The 25,604-nt window shown below is 40.5% G+C and overlaps 2 protein-coding genes across 4 annotated transcripts; both read right to left on the bottom strand.

The window, feature by feature from the left end:
• Nucleotides 1-3,680: 3,680 nt before the first annotated feature.
• On the bottom strand, nucleotides 3,681-7,552 carry LOC115797035 (kelch-like protein 33). The gene is made up of 4 exons (XM_030753517.1): nucleotides 6,343-7,552; nucleotides 4,966-5,905; nucleotides 4,711-4,878; nucleotides 3,681-4,274 (listed from the first exon to the last, which is right to left on the bottom strand). The coding sequence occupies exons 1-4, from the start codon at nucleotides 7,550-7,552 to the stop codon at nucleotides 3,752-3,754; spliced, it is 2,841 nt and encodes a 946-aa protein (XP_030609377.1). The 3' UTR covers nucleotides 3,681-3,751.
• Nucleotides 7,553-11,808: 4,256 nt separating this feature from the next.
• Nucleotides 11,809-23,179, bottom strand: LOC115797528 (uncharacterized). Of its 3 annotated transcripts, none has more exons than XM_030754122.1 (7): nucleotides 22,973-23,179; nucleotides 20,227-20,331; nucleotides 19,632-19,721; nucleotides 19,300-19,374; nucleotides 14,755-14,825; nucleotides 14,497-14,668; nucleotides 11,809-13,322 (listed from the first exon to the last, which is right to left on the bottom strand). In XM_030754122.1, exons 2-7 carry the CDS (start codon nucleotides 20,293-20,295, stop codon nucleotides 13,113-13,115), a joined length of 687 nt encoding a protein of 228 aa, XP_030609982.1. In that variant the 5' UTR covers nucleotides 20,296-20,331; nucleotides 22,973-23,179; the 3' UTR covers nucleotides 11,809-13,112. The 3 variants fall into 3 exon arrangements, with proteins under 3 accessions (XP_030609982.1, XP_030609981.1, XP_030609983.1); XM_030754121.1 differs by having other exon boundaries at nucleotides 20,227-20,328; nucleotides 22,973-23,178; XM_030754123.1 differs by lacking the exon at nucleotides 20,227-20,331 and having other exon boundaries at nucleotides 22,973-23,178.
• Between the last annotated feature and the right edge of the window lie 2,425 nt (nucleotides 23,180-25,604).

Below are 25,604 nucleotides of genomic sequence, written 5' to 3'. Positions count from 1 at the left end.
TTAACTTGGGGAATTGTTACTTTTCTTAGGGAACTTCCATATAGATAGATAGATATAGACATATAGACACATATAGACATAAAATGATGCTGAATGATATAAACACCAATAATGACTTAATGATTCTGCGTTAAACCTGTGATGAACTGACAACCTGTCTCATCTTGTCAGCTGGGACAGGTTCTGTTACTCTGGTAAGCTAATAAAATAAATGCATGGATCATTTGTAATTAGATATCAGCCTTCATTTCTTTTCTATTTATATAATCGCTTTTCATGTTGATATTTTAGTGGCAACCACCCTTACAAATGCATGTAGCACCAGGCCTGTTGGGACATAGGATCCCTGAGGGCCTTTTACATTGTTCGTTGAGTTGAATCTTAGGATTGTCCTGAATAAAAAAAAAAAAAAAGAGGAGGTGTATAATCCAGTGAAGAGAAATACATGCATCAGATCACAAGTTTAAGACTGAAGAAATGGAGTTCAAGACTGTTTTTCTATTTCCCCTCATTAATGAGTAGATGATGGAAACAGAAAGTCAAGGATAAAATGACGGCTTTAGAACAATGCGAGAATGATATCACAGCTCTAAACTCTAGACAACCATAATATTTTCTGTTATCATTCTGAAATATATCTTCCAACTCTTACAACAGTAAATGAACAGGTTCCCAAAAATGTAGCAAATGTGTTAATATTCTTCACACCAAAGAAATGACAATTTTCTGTAAGTGCATAGCGAGAAGCATATTTTACCCTTTTATAGATTTACATATTTCACATTAACATTTAGCTTCTTCATGCAATTGTCCACAGCTGCTCCTTGGATCGCCTCTTTTAGTAAACTCTGGTGAGATTTACAAAGCACCGTGCACAGACAAGACTCTGATCCTCAAGAGTCTTCTCAAGCATCGGCAATGGTTGCAGATACTGCACAATTTCATGTTGCAAACAAATCCTAGAGGTTGTCTTTAAAACATGCATTTAGATTATTCACATTCACATTTCCCCAAAATTACACAATGTCAACTTATTTTAATGCTGATTTAAAAATCATAGTAATAATAAAAGAAATCAATAAATGAAGGGCTGATTTTCTAAGTCTTACCTTAAAATGGCCCAAAGCAGTGAAACTCACTGTTCTGCTTCTGGTATGTCAGACAACATCAAACAGCATAAATAGATTCACTAGCATTTGCAGTCAAAGTGTGTGCTTGTTGTGTAACAGGAGATTTCAGTTGTAAACAATATTATCAAACATACATTAATTGCCCAACTGTATTGTAGTTAATGGAGAAAGAACCCAGTTCTCCTAGTCTACATTTTGAATCACAGTTTGTGGTTTGAAACATACAGATCAGTTCTACATGATGAATGTAGTGAAACAGCTGAACACATACTGTACTTGTACTGGATAAACACATTCAGTGTTGGACCCATTTCTCAATTTTAGAACATTTAGTTATAATACAGTTCAATATAACAAAACAATTCACTGTAGTACAAACATCCTGGCATACATATTTGTTACCATGACTAAAAATGGATACCATAATCCAGATTCTGAAAAACTGTTGTAGGAATCTTTGCAGCCCCAGTAAATGTCTCTACTGCTTCAGTTTCAGTACTTATGGCTACAACACTAACACAGCAGTGGCTATACTTATGAAGAATAATGTCCATCAAATTTCAGCCTATGACAGCCCTCCAGTAGATGGGGCTGTCAGTAGGAGCAATGCTGCTGCTCTGGCTGCTGGTGATCGGGTGCACATAGAACTGTGAGATAACAACTTTTAGTGTTTTTTATTTTATTTTATTTTATTTTATTACTCTTTCCTGTGTATATGATCAGATATATGGCATTTGCATTGTCTTGAGATGGTAAAGTGGCAATAGGTGTCAAATCTCTTTCTCTAAACACGTGGCTTCCAAGGATCTTGGCTAATATTACCTCAGTACTTATTACCTAAATAAGCAATAGTAGACTTGCATGATGAAATAACTTTTTCAAGAAAATTTTAATGAAAAAATAAATGTGAGAAACTTCTTCAGATTAATGAATGCAGAATATTAAACTTTTTGTGTACATGTTTTACAATGACAAATGCATTTACTAGCACCCCACCACCAAGTATGGTGACCATAAAGACAACGGGGGTGGGAGAGTACTCCCTCATGTGATCATACCTTGCCATTACAATAAAGTGAGGAAACATAAATAAATTCTGTGGTTTGGTATGGAAATCATACCAATTTATCACAGTATCTTCTGAATACAGTTCAGTTCATTTTAATCCATATTTAATTCAGCATTGATGTTACACAATTAGATAATTGTCAAGCACATTAAAATGCACATTATATATATATATATATATAAATACACCAATCAGCCATAATATTGTGACCACCTGGTTGTCAGATGCAGGAAAGATGGGCAAGAAGCACAAAAGCAACTTTGACAAGAGCCAAATCACGATGGCTAGACAACTGGGTCAGAGCTTATCCAACACTGCAACTCTGGTGGGACGTTCCCAGTCTGCAGCGGTCAGTATTATCAAGAGGTCCAAGGAAGAACAGTGGTGAACCATCGTCAGGATGGTGGGTGGCCAAGGCTCACTGATGCACGTGGAGAATAGAGGCCGGCCTGTGTGGTCTGATCCAGCAGACGGGCCACTGTTGCCCAAACTGGCAAAAAACTCATTGTTGGCTCTGATAGAAAGGCTCAGAATACAGAGTGCAGCAGTCGCCCACCATCTTGGCAGCAAAAGGCGGACCAACATGTTACTGAGCAGGCGGTAACATGCTCAGTAACATGTTACCGCCTGATTATGTATACTCAGTATACACTGAGTATACATAATCAGTGTATACTGATTATGGCTGATCAGCCATAATCAGTATACACTGATTATGGCTGATCAGTGTATACTGTGTATCCATGCGTGCGCACACACACACACACACACACACACACACACACACACACTATATTGCCAGAAGTATTCACTCGCACACCCAAATCATTGAATTCAGGTTTTCTAATCACTTCCACGGCCACAGGTGTATAAACCAATCACCTAGGTATGCAGACTGCTTCTACAAACATTAGTGACAGAGTGCGTCGCCCTCAGGAGCTCAGTGAATTCCAGCGTGGTACTGTGATAGGATGCCACCCGCGCAACAAGTCCAGCCATGAAATTTCCTCATTGCTACTTATGCCACAGTCAGTTGTTAGCGGCATTATAACAAAGTGGAAGCGATTGGGAACAACAGCATTTCAGCCATGAAATGGTAGGTCACGTAAAATAAGAGAGCAGGGTCAGCTGACATGTATTGTGCACAGAGGTCACAACGTACTTCAGAGTCAATAGCTACAGGCCTCCAAACTTCATGTGGCCTTCAGATTAGCTCAGGAACAGTGTGTAGAGAGCTTTGTGGAATGGGTTTCCATGGTTGAGCAGTTGCATCCAAGCCTTACATCACCATGCACAATGAATTGGATGTGGAGTGTAAAGCACATTGACACTGGACTCTAGTGCAGTAGAGACATGTTCTCTGGAGTAATGTGCAAAGTCACATAGATATTTTGACAAAAATTCTGAAACCCACAAAAAAAAGTTTTAATGCACTGTGATAGTTAAAATGTTTGCCCTCTTCAGCTCAAGTATTTCTCCCTAATTCACATACTTTATAATAATAGATTCCCCTCTTGTGATTATAACTAGTACTGACATTTGTTACCATGTCTTACATCCGAAAATGCTTTGGCAAACACAGCAGAGATGCGCGGATATCATTGTTTGGCCCAGGCATCTTTCCCATGTTCTCCCATTTCTGTGTGGCAGGATCATAACGGTGGACCATCTTAGTATCACTGTAGTCCTCCTGACTGTATCCACCCAGCACATAAAATTTTCCCTCCAAAACTGCACTTCCTGCTCCGACATGTGGCACTGGCAGAGATGCGAAGGCAGTCCAGCAGTCAGCCACTGGACTGTACACTTCACAAGCTAGCTGATCAACAATAGTCATGTCATCATGTGTGGTGATTCCACCTGCCACATAAAGATATTCACCCAAAGTCTCCATGCAGTGATGAGCTCGAGGTTTGGTCATGTTTGCCAGGTAGGTGCTTCCCATCTCTGGGTGGTACAGAAACATGGATGCAAGACAAAGGTAATCATTATTTCTCCCTCCAGAGATGAAGATCTGCCCTTGTGTAACCTTTGCTACATGCTCACTCAGAGGCAAATCCAAGGGTGAGGTGAAGCTGAAAGAGAAAAGATGAGTGATTTGTAACCTCTCAACAACTCTATTTAACTTTTGATGGGGATTCCATTTAATAAGCTTAAATGCTTTAATTTAAGCATATTTACTACCATTATTGTGTTGAGCCAAAAATGTATTAACTATTATAAAAATATCCACTGATGGATATGGTATTTAAGATCTTTTTTCATTGTCGACATTCAATTTTAGACTGATTTGCCTAAATTTCATCAGTGAATTTGAGTCTTCCATATGTTTAAAAAAACTAGTCATGGTGACTGACTTTCTGTACAACACATTTTAGCTAGCAACATCTAATTAGTATCATAAAAATTAAAACTAGATAATAGCAATTGGGAAATTTTAAGCAGCACTGTGAATCCTTAAATTTTATAGCATATTTTACTTTGAAACAATGAAAATTCTGTCCAACATACCTCCAAGAGTTTGTAGATGGGCAGTATCTTTCAACACTATGTATAGGGTCAGCTTCACAATGTCCGCCAATGGCATATATCTTTTCATCCAGAACAACCACTGAGAAAAAGCATCTTTTTTCTTGCATTTCAGCCAGGCATTCCCAGCTGTTTTCACAAGGGTCGTACCTAGAGAAGTGGTGAAATTAGGCATATACAAGAAATGGTTAAAGATATGTCATTTCTTCAGGAGGTTTGATAACTAATCTTTCTTACCTGTAAACACAATTCAGGGTGTCACCAATGCCATAATACTTCTTGCCTCCAAACACATACAGTTGCCCTTTTAGCACAGCAACCTCATGACCAAATCTTGCTGGCCCAGGCATCTCTCCCAACCTTCTCCACTCCATTGCCTTTCTTATCCCTATAAGATTCCTGAGGGAATTTCCAAACCAGAGTTCTCTGCTGATGTTGCGGCTACCCAGGTCTTCAGTGATCTGTTCACCTCCAGTCAAAACTAGGCTCTCTTTAGGCAGATAGATGCGGCACTGATTCTGATGTGCAGTCTCATTGGAGCAGAAGTCTTCAAAAATTTTCTCATATAGCGCTGCCAATTTGGGGTTAGACCAGATGGTCTGAGATCGGACCTCTTTGAATTCCTTGAAGGTCATCAGGGGAAAATGGACCGTTTTCATGAGTTCTTGAGCAAGTCTAAGCCTTATCTTGGGCTTTGCTTGGATCCAGGTCACCACTGCCTTGAAAACAACAAGTTCAGAGGGAACACAAAGAGATTTACTGTTTAGGTATTTCAGGAGCTGTTTGGCTGACAAGTCCTTGAACTTTGAGGTGCATGCCACCATTTGGAAATGCCGGAGGACAAAATCTTCAGCAACTTCAAGAAGCTGTGCCATTTCATAGGCCTCGGCAAAAGATGCCACATCCAGGCAAGATTCAAGATTCATTTCTCGACACAGGAAATTAAAGCACAAGTAAAGGGCAGGTTGGTACTGGAGCTGGAGAGCAGTACTGGTAATCTCAAAGATGCACCGCCAGCTCATGGGAAGAGTCCCACTGTAAGAGCAGCCAATTAGAACTTCCAATTCTGAAGCCAAAAGGAAGGGAAGGTTCACACAAGGCTGATGAGACTCCTTCATTCCTGAGGTGAACATGCCACGGAAGTAGTCACTACCTACAGCCAAGATAACTCTGTGGACTAGACAAAAGAATTTAATGAGTAAATATCCCCTACCACCCTAACATATCCAATTCAAATGCTTGCTTAATAGTGTACTTCTTTAAAGTTAAAGCCTCTAGAGGATTATCACACACTTTAGGTAAATGTAAAATCACTTTTATTTAATGGTCAAATGTTCGACAACATGTAAATTGAGTGGTCACCTTGCAAATAAACAGAGATGGGTAAGACTGAAAACTTATTTGGCAGAACTACAAATCCCAGTACAGTAAAGGTATATTAGATGGCAAAGTTGCCAATAGTATTCATAAAATATTTAATATATTCACTATCTACTCCCTTTTGTGGGTGAAAAATGTATCACAACAGAATTTTACTTGAGCAAAACGGTACTTGGGGCCTCTAAAGTGGGGATCCAGGTCAGCTACAAATTTACTCATTTGTGCTTTACTCACCATGAAGTGATCCACCAGAAGCTTCAAGAATCACATCACATCCCACTCTGTCCATCCACAGCTGTTTGATGGACTGAAGACTGATCATCAGTTGTTGTGCAGGAGAAATACTTTCCCTTTTCTTCTGCCCTCCAGTTTTTGTGGACTTCTCCTCTTCCTCGGTGCAGAGATCCAGCACCCTGGGTGCACCCAGTATTTGAGCTGCAGCCTTTATCTTGTCTACATTGTCCTTATTCAAGGATGGCATTTGTCCAGTGTAGGCAAACTCCAGAATCACCTCTAAACCAACATCATCCACCTCTGGACCAAGAGACATTAACCACCTGTGAACTCCAACACATGTATCGCCATCTTTTCTTTCATCAGCTCTGTTGAGTTCAACTTTGTTTCTTGTTAGATTATCCCAGATAAGGGAACTGGCAGCAGCCAGCACGGGGGCGTGTACACAGAAATTTGTTCCGTCCTCTGTCCTCAAAGTAAGGTCAGTGAGAATTGAGGAACACCTAAATTCATTCAAGGTGAGAAAAACATCTGTGGAGTAATCATCTTTGAAATATATCGTTATGTCTTCTTCATCACTAAAATCCCCATCTTCGTCCACTGAATGTTCTGTTTCCTCATCATCAGTAGACGCTTCCTCTTCATCTTGAAGACTGCCATGATCTTCTTCAGTGGCCCAAGATTGTGTGGTAGTTTCTTCTTTCTCTGTCAACATCTCACTTTCAACTTCTTCATTCCTTTTCAGAGTAGTCTGAGTTTCAGATATGACATTTTCATTTCTGTGTATGTTTTCATCAGAATCTCGTAATTCGTCAAAATGTTCATCCTCAAATTCTATGAAGTCAGAATCTTCATTTATTATTGAGTCCACCGAGTCTGCAATGGAGTCTTCCTCTTTGAGTTTTTCATCCTCTTGTCTTTTTTCTGTACTATTTTGGATTTGCTCTTCCACTTCCTCATTAACCTCCTTCTCCATTTCCTCTTCCTCCCCTTCTTCTGCTTTCTTTACCTTATTCTCCTTAGTCTCATCCTCCTTATCACTCTCATTAACCTCACACTCATTTTCTACCTCTTTCTCTTCCTCTTCCACATCTACTCTTTCATTCACTTCAGTTGACTCCCTATCCTCCTCCTCATTTCCCTTTTCCATTTTAAGCCCCATCTCTGAATTGGTTTCTGCCTTTTCTTCTTTAGCTTCCCTGATCTCCATTTCTTCCTGTGTTTCCTGCTGTTCCTCCTCTTCTCCATTTCCTCCTGCTTCATTTTCTTTTTCATTCACATTTTCTTCCTTCTTCCTGTCACTGCTCTCACCTTCCTCTTCCACCCCATTATTGCTCACTTCTGCTTTAACCCAGCATCTCATTCTCTCCTCCATCTCTTTTCCATTCATCCTACTGCTTCTGATGGCAGGATTAGCCACTGCCATACTGTCCTGTATTCCTATAATCTGCACTTTTACCTTTAATCTTTCAAAGCATTTACACCTCAGGAAACCAAAAGACTGACAATCACTTACTTCTTGCAGAGTTGGATTTTGCTGCTATTGTTGCAAAGAGCTCTCTCATCTGCAGACAAGAGCTGTGTTGTCTATTTGTTCGTTTTCTGCCTCTCTCTCCTGCTGCATTTGCATGTTGGAGGGTGGGATGAGAGCGCATGATTCCTCATATAACCAGTATAGTGTAATATATCACTAGGTAGTTGAAATTCTAGACAATATGAGACTTCAGGCAGACACCCAACAAAAGTCTGTAAAAGGTACCAAGTTATATTTTTATTTACCATACTGTCACATATTTTGTTCCATTTTCTGTGATTTTTGTCCCCATTTTGTTACTTAATGTATTTTATTGTTTCTTTAGAGGACATGCAAAATATCCTCGTATTCCTAAAAGCACATTGCAGTCTATTACTGTAGTGTACAGTTCTAAAATTTACAACAGTTCTAAACTTAATAATGTAAAAATATGCTCTTAAAAAAGCAATAAACAAGGGAATGACTTGGAGCAGCTGAATCTCTGCCTGTCTGAATCTGTGTACTTCAACATCTCGGGAAGCCTTGGCAGGCTTATTCATTCTTAGGCATATGACTTGCGGATAAGTTTTAAATGCCTTGAGGGTCACCAGTGGGATCACATTGCTCCTCCACATCCAAGCACAGAGGAATGTGGGTCAAGGCGTGAGAGGGAGAAGGAGGTCAAGAGGGCAACAAAACAGACAACACCTGTTGGCTTGGAGGCTTTTGTGCTAACGGAGAAAACAAACAGCTGGGTCACACTGTTCAACCTTGACTTGAAAAATAATGTTCACAAATATGCTCTCTCCTTGTATTACCACATTTTTAGAAACGGTAACTGGACTGGCTTGCAGCAGCTATGTGTAAATTTGTCAGGCCACAGTGTGAACTAGTGTTTACTGTTGGCTAAAACATGTTGCACCAATGAAATCTAAGAAATATCTAAGCTAGAAACAACTTTATTCAAATTAGCTGAAAACATTTGTCAGATGAGAAGCAATTAGACAGGAAGTTCCCCTTGCTTCCAACAATTTTAGAGGATCTGTCAACATATTATCAGCTAGCATTTCATAAACATATTTAAACAATGGATTTTAAAATCCTCTTTATATTATTATTACATGGTATTTAGTTCCACCTGGGTTCTAAATGTCTAGTTTTCATTTAGTGGTGCATAAATCTCAGAAGGGAAGCTAACCTAAAAATCAATGTTTTCATTTCACTCTCTTTCATCAGGCTGACATAGCTCAAAGTATTGTGGTAGGGTTTGCAATAGGGTATGTTTGCTTTATGACCCCACCCCAACTGTATTAATACCATTCATACACTATGTGAAAAAAAGTACCTCTTAATCTGTGAATTCAGGTGTTTCAGTCCCATTGGCACAGGTGTAGAATTAAGCATCTAACCCTGCAGTCTGCCTTTACAAACATTTGTGAAAGAATTGGTTGTTCTGAAGAGCTCACTGAATTGCAGTGGGGTGCTGTAACAGGATGTCACGGATGCAAGATGATTCTTGAAATTCCTTCCCTCCTAGGCATTTCACCATCAACTGTGAGTGGAATTATTGTGAAGAGGAAGCATTTAGGAACCACAGCAACCTCGCCACAGAATGTCAGACCATGTAAGTTACAGAGTAGGGCCACCAAGTGCTGAGGCACATAATACATGAAAGTCTCCAACACTGTTGACTCAGTAACTGCAGCGTTCTAAGGCCCTGTTTACATGAGAGCTTTTTCAGTGGAAATGGTGTCATTTTGCCGTTTTCGTTTTCGAGTAGCATGTTCAGACGAAAACGTTTCAGAAACAATCTCTGTTTACATGGAAATGCAAGACACTGAAAATACTGTAGTTCCCATTACTAGGCCTCAAGCTGGCAGTGCAGATACAAAAGTTGCAACCATTGTATGCATGTGCCAGTGCCCCCGTTTTCCAAAAGTAGTGTTTTTGCCCGTTCACATGGAAACGGAGACGGAGCGTTTCAAAAATGCTCCATTCTGGAGCCCATTTTCGAAAAGTATCGTTTTCATGCCTTCTCGTGTAAACGGGAGGCATCAAAACTTTGCCGTTTTCATCTGAAAACGTTCTCGTGAAAACAGGGCCTAAACCTCTTCTGGCATTAACATCAGCAACTGCACCAGGAGCTTCATGGCATGGGTTTCCATGGCCAAGCAGCTCCTGTAGGTGTAATGTGTAGGTGGCCCCGGACTTTTGCCCATGTAGTGTATCATTTTCAACTGAGAAGGAATCTACAGAAGAAACTGCTAGGTGCTTTATAGTTTTTTGTTTTTGTTTGTTTTATTCTGATTTTTTAAAAATCTGCACAGCTCTGTTGATCTCAGTCATGCTGGTTGCCATTTTTGTTTCAGTTTTTGTAAATGTGTTTCAACTCTATATAACTGTATATATATATATATATATATATATATATATATATATATATATATATATATATATATATATATATATATATATAAAGGTCTTTTGTCTTTATCTTTAATATCAAAATCCTGGCTCACAAATCCTCTAAGATCAGTGGACTTTAATTTTTGTCCACACACAGTAGGTTTCTAATAAAATTCTTCTGAAATGCTTTGAAGTTTCAGGACTGTGAGTGGGTGCGCTGGAAATGAAACTGGTGGGCAACAGATTGCTTTAAAAAAAAAAAAAAAAAAACTCCTACCTGAAGACACAGTGACTTCACATTCACATGTGAAGCTTCGCATGCAAACATACCTACTGTACATTCGCACGCAGGGAAAATTAATAAAGCAGCCGAGCGCGTAAGGCTGCTGTTCATCTGCACTCAAAATCGAATCCTTAAACATTTCTCTTCACACTGAATGTGTCTTTGTAAGCACTCAAATGTCCGCAAGCTGCTTTTGTCCACCCTAAAAAAGGCTGCATTCAGGCATGACGGGGACAGATATTTACCACTGCATTCACATTCACAGCAGATGAGGATACAGTTTGGCTCTGGGCAGCTGCTCACAATCTACTTATGAAAAGTCTGTTTCCTCTGCTGCAGTTCTGATTGTTACCATGACAATGCAAGCAGTGAGAGGAGGAGGAGGAGGAGGAGTGAAGAGTGCTAACCTCGTTATGGGACCCCCCCACCCCCATCCCCCTCCAGGCCCTTTTGTCAAGAGCAGCTACACTGCCGGGACATGAGGGTTGCATTCTTCGTCTTCGGCTCAACAGAGAGGCACAAGTAGTTCAACACTGAGCGCTGTCATCCATTGTCAGAGTGCCTGTGCTGTAACTCTGTGTGATCTAAAAAAATAACAAAGCAACTCAACATTTTGCAGAACTGCCATCTGATGGACTGGCGACCTGTCCTGGTTTCTAATGTCAGCTGGGATGAGCTCCAGCCGCAGTGTGAATGGGTGGGGGAAATGTACATATCTGCATTTGAAAGATAGATAAGATAAACACCACTATAATCATAAATCTAGTGAAAGAGGAAGTAGCACGAACTCTGTCTAAAGGTGACAATAGCTTACTCTGCATAAACTGGAAAAAAAAAAAAAAAGAAAAAAAAGTAGAACTCGTGCTGTTGCTGTGCAAGTTGCCTGCAATGTGTTGCTGAACCTATTGGTCACTATTTCCTATTACCAAATTGTAACCTCTAAAAACCTCTAAACAGACTTCCTGCAGAAAATGTAGGCACTGGTGCTGGAAGATGTTTTCCCTTTGTAGAGAGGTCAAAGAACAGTCTACAAACCATATGTTACCGACTCACAGTGATTTAACCTATTATCAGCTAATTTTCTTAACTTACCTGCATTGGTAAACAATGCAAAACATACGGATCATGAAGTCTAGAGCTAGATATCCTTTCACTATCTGGATATCTTGGCTACACTGGATGGCCCGAGGCTAAGTCAGCAGATTGACCTAAGAGCTCCTCATGCAACCCCAGGTGGTAGTGGGCGAAAAAACAAAACAACTTCTTTTTGTCAAAATACAATCTAGTTTTACTGAATTTCTGGGCCCTCAAGAAACACAGAGATGAACACACATGTAGAAATAAAATGTAAGACTACAGTAATACAACAAACTAGGAGAGAAAAATGGCTTAAACTTTAAACTAGTTAACACATTGAGACCTGATGTTAACCTAAAATGGTCATTTTTCTACAGGGAAGCAAGCATCAGTAGTGTGATGTGTGGAAAAAAAACCAATCATAACTTCAAAAAAGATACAAAACAACATAAAATTAAATGTACAGTACAGAGAAGCCAAAATGGCATTTTTCAGATATTCCAGCTTGCAATAAATAGTGCGACTGATTGTCAAGCTTAGTCTTCTTAAATCATAATTTATAAAGATTTACACAAATAAGGTCAACATTTTTAAATGTGACTGCAAGGTTTCAGCTGTAAGACTGTGAAATAGTGTTGAAATTGCTTTAATATACTTCCACTAAAGCTCATTTTATTTTGAGGTCTGCAGTGAGTAAAGTAATACATGTAATTCATTCGTTAAAACAGATGCACTGTAGATCATACACGATGGGAGCTGTATCAGATCTCTCCTGGTATTGCTTTTTAAATTGGGTCATGCTCTACTTTAGAACCACTAAGTCCCTGCATTCACAAACCCTACTCCTCAGAGGAAAAAAAGGGGACGGGGCCACGAAGGTGGCGACAGTGCCAAGGACATAGGAGACGTTCTTCAGCAGCAGTTAAGATGCCGCGGTAGGAACAGAGGGATTGCATAGTTCGGCGGCATTGTCTTTCGCAGGTTTTCCTACTGAGCCTCCCAGTTTCCTTTTTGAAAGTACCTGCGCAGCCATGAAAACCTTGCCCCCCACGTGTCGCTCCTGTGGCTTGTTAAAATACGGCGCGAGATGAGAGGTCTATTTTTACAAACGAGGGGGTGAGGAAAAGTGAGACGGAAGGTGAGATTTTATGAGGCAGAAGCAGGAGCTGAGTTTGTTATGTTCACTGTGAGCGGGTTCTAGATCAAAATGTGATGCATTATGAAAGTATCTCAATGTCTTTTTGGTTTCAAAGGACGACTGTCGCTTAAACTCGAGATGTTTCAAATCTTTCCAGAATGCAATTAAGAAGGAAAAGAAACATTTAATACAAATTCAATATTTATAATATATTATGATCTTTAAAGTATTTCTACTAAGTTATAAAGAAACATAACCCGTTTCTCTTTACTCTATCCACTACATTGTGTGAGTCGGTAGAACTTCTTGTAATTTCTGGAATGAAATTATTGTCCTGAAGCAGGAACGGTGGGTCAAGCGCTGGCCCACGGAAGGAGGAAAGAAACAATAACAACAATGAGGGAAACGGAGAGAGGTAATGAGAGGAGGAGGATAAGAGGAAGAGAGACAGATGACGGCCACAGAGACATCAGTTTGGAGCCTCGGGGCAGTTGATCTGGACTCTTCTTCTTCTCGACATTCGGCCTGCAGATGATCAGTGGCCTGACCTGTGATATGCTCTCCTGAAAGATAGACACAAGAGAGAACCAGGAAAGACCTCAATTTGTCCTCTTGTACTTGATTTTTAGACCCTGAATGACCAGACTGTCTAATTAAAGCAGCAGGCAAGTAAGAGTATGAACCCAAAACTTCTGATCGTTCAGCGAGACAAAAAGAGCTCAAGATTTAGTTATGTCCATGAGTATTTGGACTATGATACCTTTCTTTTTTGTAATTTTGCTCTGTACACCACCACAGTGGTTTCAAAATCAAACAATCAGTGTGTGATTGAAGTGCAGACTTTCAGCTTTAATTCAAGGGTTTAACTAAAGTACTACATTAACAGCTCAGTCATTTTTATGCGCAGTACCACACTGTCAAAGGCTCTAATGTAACAAAACAATTGACTGAGAAGCAGTTTCACGTACAGCTGAGGTCAGTTCTCTTCTTATTTCATAATAAATGAATCAGACATGATATCTGAAGCTGATTCAAATATTTCTTTCAAGATTTGTATTTTATAGCTTTTCACTGTAATTTTAAACATGAGGCCCAAAGAGATGTTGGCGCAAGTGAAGGATGCCATCATTAGACTGAAAAACCAAAATAAACCCATCAGAGCGAGAGCAAAAACTTCAGTGTGCAAATCAACAATCTGGTCCATTGTTAAAAAAGAATGAACGCACTGAGCAGCTCAGCAACAACAAAACGCCTGAAAGACCACAGAAGGCAACCAAAGTGCATGATGACAGAATTGTTTCCATGAAGAAAAACAATTTAACAATATCCAACCAAGACAAGATCACTCTCATGATCTGAAGCACATTATCTGCTTAACATGGTGGAGGTAATGTTATGGCTGCCAGTGGAACCGGTTCACTAGTTTTTATTTATGATGTGACTGCTGAGAGAAGTGGCAGGATGGATGCTGAAGTGCACCGAGCTCAGCTTCAGACAAAATGCTGCAAAACTGATCAAACAGCACTTCACAGTGTGAACAGATAATGACCCAAGAGGTTCTTAAGGCAAATAAACGTGATATTCTTCAATGGCCTGCAGAGCATGTTTTTCAGTAGCCGAAGACAAAACTGAAAGCAGTACTTTTGTTAAACCCCATGAAATAAAGCTGCATTCTAATCACATCTTGACTTTGACTTTTATCGATGTATTTTAACTTGTTCATTTATTTATTTTTACCTCGAGTATGGTTCTGCTGTGTGCTCTGTCAGGACTGAGCCTGAGATTCCATCGATGGGATCTATGACTCCGCCCACCATCATCCTCACTCTCCGTGGTGTCTTGTCGTGCTACTCGAGGACGTTTCCGTCTCCGTGAGCTGATTCGCTGGAGAGAACCAGGCTCGTGGAGTCTGAACAAATTGAGTCAAAGGCACAAGGTCAGAAACCGTAAGGCACATAGTATAGCGCACTGCGTGTATTTAAACGTGTCTGTGACCTGCAGTCTGTATCCTCTATATCCGCATCTGCGTCACTCTCCCCCTGAGGGTCAGATAATACACACTCCTCCTGCAACGGAATGAAACACAAAAGATAAAATATAACAGATACAAAATAATTCAGTAGCTTATATTTTGAAATGTTTAAAAGAAACACTGAAAAGCCTCAGTGACTCAACAAAGATCAACGCAATTTGTGAAACCAAAAACCACTTGATGATGGCATTTGTCTCTGTGAGTGTGTTAATGCGTCACTTTTTATTACCACTATTGTTATTAAGCATGAATCAGCTCACACCTCTAACCATAACATGACTAATGAAGTCAGACTTTTCATATCCCAGCGGTACTAGTCTTTTTATCCATTGCTCGCGCGTGTGTGTGTGTGTGTGTGTGTGTGTGTGTGTGTGTGTGTGTGTGTGTGTGTGTGTGTGTGTGTGTGTAGATAGATAGATCATATCAAACCAAGCACTGTGCATAACACAGATTTCAGACAAATCAAGAATCTATGAAAAATACATCACTAAATACTAAAATTGTATAATAACAATTTGTAATTATTTTTTATGTGTTAACTGCTGACAGACCTCCCCCCTGTACTGACAATATTAATTTTAATGTTTTTCCAAACAGAGCTATTAGGATAATGTGCTTATCTATCAATGCAGTTAAATATGCAGATCCCGCAATGGCCACTTGAGGGTGGCTCCCATGTTAAAATGGCCAATTTTACAACAGAAATATACATGTTTACAGCCTTCTACAAAACACAGTTTGAGTTTCTTCCTGTGACTGCGCTACAATGTATTTTTTCTAATATAACTCACCTGCTTAAATTGTAATAATGCTTCTGGTTATGGATGGTTGAGGGTGTGGGTGCTTCAAAGTGGCTGGCAGGTGCAAACACATACAACTATAGCAGTTAGCTGTCTTCTAGGGGTGGTGATGGTGGGGGGGATTGATACAGCATAGTATTGCAATATTTTGTGTGGCAATACTGTATCATTAGGAGTACCAAATAATGAGCTATTTATATAAACTGCAAAGCCAAACTTAACTTTTTAGTATGAGAATAATAAAATCGGTTGCTTTTTTTAGTCCACCAGATAGAGCTGTTGTTTATTTACTAGTGAGGTCAGGAGGTGATGGTCAGCGTGCAAAAGGAAGCTGATAAAACAAAGATGGAGGAACAAAATTTAAAAAGCGCCGACAGCCAACCAGAGGCACTGTGAGGTTTTTCATGGACACAGCTGTACCCAGGCTCTACAGAGAAGTGAAGCATAAAGAGTCATGTGTGGACATCACAGTCTATGGATTCATATGTGACTACAACAGGGACTGATTATTGTACTATTAAAGGTACTTTAAATGTGAGTTTAAAGTAACTGTAATAATACAGTAGTGCACACATTTGTATTCCATTAAGTTGGACTACGCTTGTAAGAGTTCTCTTTGATAGATGCATGCAACATGTTTTAAATGACAGTGCTGGTCAGCCCGATCCAGCAATTAAAATGACTCAAGTGAGATAACACAGTGAGAACTTTGTGCTATTAGATAAAACAGATACAGTCGTCCCTCACTATATCGCGGTTCACTTATTGTGGCTTCACTGTATTGCGGATTTTTGAAAAAAAAAATATTACTAATTCTGTTTTGCGGCGTTTTCACTATACCGCAGGATTATGCGGTATATAGGTATTACTGTTACACCCCATAACTATGTTCATCACTCGGACCAAGAGATAAGTTACGCCTACGCCTTTAGCAGAAACAAAAGTAACAGCCGAGGGCAAAGATACTGCACCACCTTCACTGCCATCAGTACTGCACAGCTACATAATTCATCATCTTCATCATTCAAGTTGTGGTAAGAGAGTGGGAAAGGTTTATAGCAGTGTGGAAAGGGTTTATAAAGCCCTAAATATATATATAAATAATAAATTAAATGTATAATAAATATAACACCACTACTTCGTGGATTTTCACCTATCGCAGGGGTCTCTGGAACGTAACCCCCGCAACAGGTGAGGGATCACTGTATTGACAAAGTTTATCTCTGGGGGCATAATTTGCAGTTTAAAAAAAGGTGATAAATTGCAATATATGTAGCTATAGCAGCTAGCCATCTGTTTCACCTCACCTGTCATCACCTGTCATCACCTTCAGACCATGTTTGTGCTGTTGGTGCCTTTCGGGGCATTTTTAAAGGAAATATCTGCTTTCTGTGGATTCTTTTATGATTTTGTTTATATACTGGCACATGTGCAGTCTGCTAAAGAAGCTAGCTAGCGCTAGCTGATAACTTAACATTCCACCTGGCCAAAATGTTAAAGCTGAGATTTCAAAATGGGCCATCACAATCCAATGAGTGACAACATGGCTGCCATTTCTTTTACATTCAGTCTGCAGTAAACAGAGACCTTAGAGTTGATTGTGAAGAAGGCAGCTAAAGACATTTCATTAAATCATTTTTTTATGTTTTACTTGTTATTTACTCATGGATTTTGTTTCATGTATGGGTAGCTAGCATCATCACCGTCAAGCTAAGGAAACTGTATGGTATATTTGTTGGCTAGTCTGAATAAAATAATCGGGACAAAATTCCACTATAACATCATTTGGTAAATTTTATTACAGCCAATTATATGGTACTGTGCAAAAGTCTGGAGCCACCCCTCATTTCTTTATATTTTGCTTCCAAAGAGCTAGACTTGAGTGGTCTTGTGTAATAGTTCTCCAGGCTTTCTGAAGATCTTTCAAAATTTTTGTTTGGACATTAACTGCTTTTTCACTCGTTTTCAGTCCAGTCCTTGTACCTGACACTTTACTACAAGCGGTCTGACAAAAAACATAGTTTCTTCCCCTTTCTTTAGTCGAATCTGTCAAAAATGCAAACAATAACACAGTTTGACATAAAATAGTATTTATGCATGAACAAGGTGATTCTCAAAGAGCTAGAAGCTGAAAGTGTGATATCTCAGCATGGTCATCAGTGTGCCCTTAAAGGATTTGAGAAAACTGGACAAACTGAGGACAAAAGAAGAACCGTCAGGCCTAAAATACTATCTACAGCAGATGAACAGTCTCTGAAAATCATGTACTTAGAAAATAGGTAAAAATCCAGCAAAGACCTGACACAGGACCTAAGAGATGCATCTGGACCTTCAGTTGATCCATCTACTGTTCACTGAAGACTCATCAGAAATGGTCTCAGTGGAAGGGTGGCTGTCAAGAAGCCATTTTTAAGGAAGGGAAACAGGAAGAAAAAGCTGAGGTACTGAATATCAGTGGCAACAGCTCTGATGGAGCGATGAATCCAAATTAGAATTGTTTTGTTTTTGAGGCATTCAGGAGAGAAGTACAGCAGTGAGAGTCCACAGCCATCTGTAAAACATGGGGAGGCCCTGTCATGGTTTGGGGTTGCATTTCAGTCAATGGTGTTGGAGATCTTGTCAAAATTGATGGAATTATGAACACAGAAATGTAACATCAGAGTTTGATCCACCACACAATACCATTTGGAAAGTGTCTGATTGGCAACAGCTTCATTCTTCAGCATGACAATGATCACAAACACACTGCCAATGCAGTAAAAGCATATACTAGTAGAAAACAGAAAAACACACAGTGGAACACTATCAGTCATGGAGCCCGGTCCTCAACCCTATTGAAGCAGTGTGGGATCATCTTAACAGAGAACAAAATCAAAAGTAACCAACATCCAAAGAAGCACTTTGAATGTCCTTCAAGAAGCCTGGAGAACTATTCTTGAAGACTATTTAAAGAAATTAAAAGAAAGCTGCCTCAGAGAGTTCAGGCTGTGTTGAACAATAAAGGTGGTCACACCAAATACTGACTTTCAAGCTCATTAGAATTATAAAAAATGTTTTTGAGTTATGGACTGTATTTCCATTTATGTTTGCTTGTTTCAAAAACTCGCTGCACCTATTTCCCCCTATTTCCTAAAAGAATATAAATACGAGTGGTGGCCTGAGACTGTTGCACAGTACTTTACATGTTAAATGAGCTTAAACTTTGCAACTAGACCTCATTTTGGCCTAAATATCCCTTGAGCCCCACTGCTGCCTGTAGACAGCAGGTCCGCTGAAAAAGATATAACGGGGGTTGCATCAAATATTGCCTTTCAAGCTCCTTAGAATTATTCGTTGTCTATCTTATGTACTGTATTTCCATGTATGTTTGTCCGTTCCAATAAATCGATGCACCTATTTGGCTCAAGACTTTTGCACAGTATTGTACATCAGTTAGCAATAAATGGCGTAATCCTAGTTTTAAGAGACTGAAAATCATTTCTGGAGAATTGTCTATCAGTGGCATCGACATCAATCATCTAGCCTGCATGAACCCTTGTATTACTCATGTACAGCTCAGAATCTTAAAACCTTATAAAACTGCCAGCTGCCTGCCAGTAAATCAACATAAATATCAAAAAGTCTTATAAGGTGTTAGATATCTAGACTCCACATTAACTGCACACACAGCACTGTCATAAAGACACGCACACATATGCTACACATTACCTCTGTGCCGTATCCCTCGGAGTACCTGGTTACCATTACCCTGTTTTTCCCACAGCGTTCACACAGACGCGTGTCCTGAGAACACAAAGCAGGAAGAGAGACTGACCAACTGATTGGATTCACACCTTTAAAAAAAAAAAAAAAAACAACAACAACTGACAAACACGTGATTTGCCAATACTTTAAAATAAAACAGGGCTATGGCGAAGCTGCAGAGAGGTCGTCAGGAAGCGTTTACAGAGCCTGATTACATTTGAAGAAACACTCTCAGATCTGAGCAGGTTGAGCGACGGCCACAGACACTTAAGTGGATGGAAAGCCTTAGCACTCACCGGCGTAGGCGTGTGTGCTTCTGAATAAAGTGTACAGGGACTGGCCTCGCACAGACACACTATATCTACCTCTCCACAACTCGCCCCCATCTGAGACAGAGAGACAAAGACAGAGAGGATAAACAGCTGTGATCTGCTGACTTAGTGAAGCTTCTTGTTCCTTTTATCTTTAGACAGCAGCATTATAACGACGCTAAAAGAAAGGAGGAAAAAAGCTTGTAAGGACACAAACTTATATAAGGTACAGCAACACTGCTCTCACATGACCTGGGATTAGATTGGCTGTTGGATTTCATTCGCAAAAGTTTTAATATCTCTGTCAGCAGCTCAGCGAAGAGATTTCTGGCTTCTGACCTCATCTGCCAACTCACATTTAAAACTGATCTAAAATGCTTGACTGTCAGTGGCAAACACAGAGCAATGAAGGGGGAAAAAAATCAACATAATTAAGTCAAAAAAATGTCAGTATATTCCCTGTTCAGCAGCTGGATTTGACAGGTTACTGTGGTTACTTTTCTGTCAACTGCAGCCTGCTTTAAAAGCACATGCAGCTTTAAGAGGTATGCTGGTAGCAGGTATAAGTAAACAATCTCACCTCACAGTCATTGTCGGACGTCTCTCCAAAGGTAAAGAGGCCGTGGGAATCAGATTCCCTCCGCAACATGACCTCTGACCTGGCTCACACGCTCACATAGACCTGCTGGGACGCACAAACACCGCACTGGCTTGTGAACTCCTTAGAATCAGCGCCCTCTTCTGATCCTGATACTTAGCAGTTTGCCAAGCCATATATGTTGTGTACGTGCATATTCTTGACCATGTGTGAATGATGATTAAATGATGATTTCATGTATTAAGGGAAAGAAGTTATCCAAACCGACCTGGCCCTATGTGAAAATGTAATTGCCCCCTAAACCTAATAACTGGTTGTTCCACCCTTGCCAGCAAGTACTGCAATCAGGTGTCTGCGATACCTGGCGATGAGTCTTTCACATCACTGTGGAGGAATTTTGGTCCACTCTTCTTTGCAGAATTGTTTTAATTCAGCCACACTGGAGGGTTTTCCAGCATGAATACCCTGTTTAAGGTCAGGCATCTCAATCAGATTTGAGTCTGGACTTTGACTAGGCCACGCCAATACCTTCATTTTGTTTCCTTTTAGCCATTCAGAGGTGGTCTTGCTGGTGTGTTTCAGATTATTGTCCAAAGACATTCTCCTTCAGGATTTTCTGGTAGAGAGTAGAATTCATGGTTCCACCAATTACAGTCGTCAGATCCTTATAACCCCGACAGCACACTTCAAAAGTGCTGCCATTCGCGGACTTCCAGCCACAGATACCATAATATCCCTACATGGCTGTGAAATGGAATTTCTGAGCTTCCAGGAACCATTTGAATTTTTACGATAGGACAAACGGTTGCCGAGTTACAGTGAAAAGCCAGCTGATCAAAGTTCATTTGATCAGCCAACTCAACGGCAATACGCTACGTCTTAACCAGCTGTTCGCGACTAGTAAGGGCAGGAAACTGACGCTTCAGCGGCGATCACCAACGTTAAAGGGTTACTCAGCAAAGCAGCCCCAGACCGTCACACTACCACCACCATGCCTGACTGTTGCTATGATGTTAAATGCTGTGTTAGTTTCATGCCAGATGTAACAGGACTCAAACTCTTTTCAGGGTTCAGAAAAATTTCACCGTGCTATCAGACGGGGAGGGGGCATAAACCCCCTCGGTACAGAACAACCGGTTGCTAGTGCCACTGGCAGTACTGCTAGCTAACTGTGACGATAGTGATCCGTTCTGGTACCTAACAGCCAAAAATCTCAGCCCAGCGTGTTGGTACCTCAGCAAAAAGCTGGGCAATCGGGCGCTAGCTAGACCCCTGCTTTTGTTTCATCAGTCCACAGAATATTTTCCCCAAAGTCTTGGGAATCATCAAGATGTTTTTTTGGCAAACGTGAGACGAGACTTTGTGTTCTTTGTGGTCAGCAGTGGTTTTCTCCTTGGAACTCTCCCATGGATGCCATTTTTGCCCGGTCTCTTTCTTATTGTTGAATCATGAACTCTGACCTTAACTGAGGCAAATGAGGCCTGCAGTTCTTTAGATGTTGTTCTGGGTTCTTTTGTGACCTCTATGATCTGTCGATGCGCTCTTGGAGTAATTCTGGTAGGCCGGCCTCTCCTGGGAAGGTTCACCACATTTCCAAGTTTTTCCAGTTATGATAATGGTTCTCACTGTGGTTCTCTGGAGTCTCAACACCTTAGAAATGGCTGTCTAACCCTTTCCAGACTCATAGATTCCAATGACTTTGTTTCTCAGCTATATTGGGTTTCTTCATGGTATGATGTGTTGCTTTTTGAGATCTTTTAGCCTACTTCACTTTGTCAGACAGGTTCTATTTAAGTGATTTCTTGGTTCAATAAGACTGGCATATTCAGGCCTGCGTGTAGCTAGTGGAATTGAACTGAGCTTTCCTGTGGTTAGTCACAGTTCATTGATGATTTAACAAGGGGAGTAATTGTTTTTTTTCCACACAGGGCCAGGTAGGTTTGAATAGATTTTTCCCCTTAATAAATGAAATCATAATTATTCATAACCATCATTATTATCTTTGTCTAATATTAAAATTTATTTTATGATCTGAAAACATGCAAAAACTTCAGAAAGGATGCAAATACTTTTTCACGGCACTGTATATGTTCTTAATGTATGAACAATAATCAGAGGCATTACTATAAATTTATACATTTTTAGTTAAAAAACACGTAAATCATTGAAATTTTCTTCTGATTATTAGGATGTCTTTATTTGATAAGAACGTTTAAATGAATACCAAATATTACTTATTAAAAAAAAAAAAAAAAAAAAAAAAACGTTGATTTAAGTCATCGCTAGGTCAATAATGAGCCTGGAAAACGGGAAGTTGTTTGCTATGAGTGAACCAGTGAGGGAATAAGTGCGTTATTTGGCAACAAACTTGGTGTTACAGGGGTGTACAAATATGACGCTGCCTTTACTACGCAAAGAGCGAGGTTGTGCTATCAGAGATTTGTCATCACAGCACCTCACTGTAAAATCCGTCCAGCAGTGTCCGCACTCCCATTACGTAATAGCATACGACAATCTGTGTAAGAGAACCGGGGAACTTTTCACATAAAGACACGGGGAAAGACGCCGTCACCGACTGAAGGTTGTTTTTTTATAAACAATAAGCCGATTCAAATATCAGGTATTATTTGTTATTAAAAAGCAGCGGGGGGGGGGGGGGGGGGGGGACTAAATAAATCCTAACTAAAAGCAGTAATTTAGAGATTAAAAATAGAGTGACCCATCTCACCTCAAACGCATCCTGTCTGAGAATAAAGCCACAGACGGTGATCGGAGTTTAGAGGATGAGCAGCAGAACGCGGCGATGCTTCTCATCGTGGCGCGGGGAAGCCGTGAGCTCGCGCTGCTTGTGAATGTTTGACATTGTAGCAAATCCTCTGTGTGATGTCAGCGCCGACGGTGACAGGCAGCTACCGTCCGGGAAGCGCGTGCTCACTGGGATACCGAACGTTCTCAAAACAACGCGGGAGCGCGGAACGAGAGGGATTTCCATCCGGGACTTTCAAAATAAAATCATTTGAAGGCGCTGAAGGGGGCAAGACGGTTTCTGTCACTACTATGAATATGAAAATAATCCATGCTCGCAATAGTAAAACATACGTTTGTTGTGTAAATTAGACTTGTCCAGAGACATAGTGTAAACTTTGCTGTTGAAAAAGTGGTTTCAAAATATTATGTAAACTACAAAATAAATTTTGAGAACCTCCCCCCCAAAATGGCATTTTCCCCCCCTCTCTCAACTTCTTGATAACCAAATTGTATGTGAAATAAGTCTAAAATATATTAAAACAATTTAAAAATCTTTTTTTTTTCATCATTTTGCTGATAAATGTTCCCTATAATTGTTATACAATTCAATTTTATCAACAAATTTCAAAGAAGATGTGTCTCCATTTCTGAACCATATTTAGGCTGGAAAAGATAGAGACAAAACAGTGAATGACATGTCAAAGAAGAAGTGACATGATCAATTCATTTGCTAACACCATGGGTGGACCAAAAGTCAGTCCTCTGACATATTTTGTGTTTTTCTAGTCTTTTCTGACTTGATCAGGTGTGCCACTCTAACTAATGCAACTCGGGTGACAGAGTTGCATTGGTTAGAGTGGTGACAGGCAGTTTACTTACTTTGTTTATAGACCTACATTTATCCTTGACTTTCACAGTTTTATAATCCATTGCTAGCACCTTTTTTTTTTTTTTTTTTTTTAGAAAACACTAATGCTAGCACTGATTTATCACCCTGTTACCGTACATACAAAACAAACATTACAAACATATTAAAACCATAAAAAAAGTGGTCAAACTACATAATGTTGCCCTGTGGTAACAAACCAAAAAAATGGTATTATAGTAAATAAACAGGCCTGGGAACAGTGCACCAGGGAGAGTGCTTGGTGGCCAGACTTTAGCCCATGGGGTTCGGCCAGGCACAGCCTGAAGAGGCGCTGTAGGGGCTGGGTGCAATGTGTGTTGGGTAGCGAACAAGGGTGGAGGCTTGCTAGGGCAGCCCTGGTAGAGTCCAACACCCACCATAAATGAGTCCGACTTATTTCTGGCATAGTGTACCAAGCTCTTGCTGCAGTTGTACAGAGACTGAATGACACATAACAATTTGTCAGCCATCCCATACTCCTGCAGAACCCCATACAGGATACTCCAAGGAACGCAGTGAAATTCCCTTTCCAAGTCCACAAAACACATGTAAACTGGATGGGAAAACTCCCACGCACACTTCAATATTCTTGAGAGGATAAAGAGCTGTTCCAGTGTTCTGCGACCAAGATGAAAACTGCACTGCTTGTTGTGAATCTGGGGATCGACTAACAGACAAAATCTCCTTTCCAGCACCCTGACATAGACTTTCTTTGGGAGGCTGAGGAGTGTGATCCTTGTAAAATTGGAGCTTCACCATTCTTGAAGATGGGAACCACCACCCCAGTCTACCAAGCTACATGCACTGCCCCAAATCTTCTTGATGTTGTGTGTCAACCGAGATAGCCCTACAACTTCCTGAGCCTTCAGGAAGTCAGGGCAAATCTCAGGAACATGGTCCATTCGGATTCAATGTCTTCAGCCTCCCTCAGAATGTTGTTAAAGTTGTGCTGGAGGTCGGAGTTGAAGATCTCACGGACTTGTGCCTCTGCCAGGTATTCCCACCACACCCTTGCTATACACTTAGGTGTGCCAGGTCTGTCCTACAGCCTTCCCTGCCACCTGATCCCATCCATCACCAGGTGGTGATCAGTTGACAGCTCAGCTCCTCTCTTCCCCCAAGTGTCCCAAACATGCAGCCACAGATCTGTTGATACAATTACAAAATCGATCATCGACCTGCAACCTAGAATGTCCTGGTTCCACATGCACTTATGGACATCCTTATTTTCGAACATGGTGTTCGTTATGGACAAACTGGGGTTCAGGGAGGCTGTTTCTCCCAATCACAGCCCTCCAGGTCTCACTGTCATTGCCCATATAAGCAATAAAGTCTCCCAGTAGGACGACAGAGTCACCAGACAGAAGGTACTTTGAACTATAATGCAAACGACAGCCTGGACACATTCGTTGGCCTGAAGGCGCAGGGAAACCACCACTGGTGAAAACAAGCTGAGGGGACACAAGGATACCTATGCCAGCCTGCCACCTGTCAACAAGGGCAACTCCAGTCTGGAACAGAGTCCAGCCACTCTAAAGGAGACTGGTGCCATAGCCAGGTTGTGCATTGAGGTGAATCTGATATCTAGCTGGTATCTCTAAACCTCACTAGCTCAGGCTCCTTCCCCATCAGATAGGTGATGTACCATATCCTAATAGCAAGCCTTGATAGCCGGGATCAGTCCACCAGGACCTCCACCCTTGTT

Source organism: Archocentrus centrarchus, chromosome 18 (genome assembly GCF_007364275.1).
Source record: "Archocentrus centrarchus isolate MPI-CPG fArcCen1 chromosome 18, fArcCen1, whole genome shotgun sequence".
In the NCBI taxonomy this organism is placed as follows: Eukaryota; Metazoa; Chordata; class Actinopteri; order Cichliformes; family Cichlidae; genus Archocentrus; species Archocentrus centrarchus.
The sequence above is the reverse complement of the archived record's forward strand: the minus strand, read 5'-3'. Positions and strand labels throughout refer to the sequence as shown.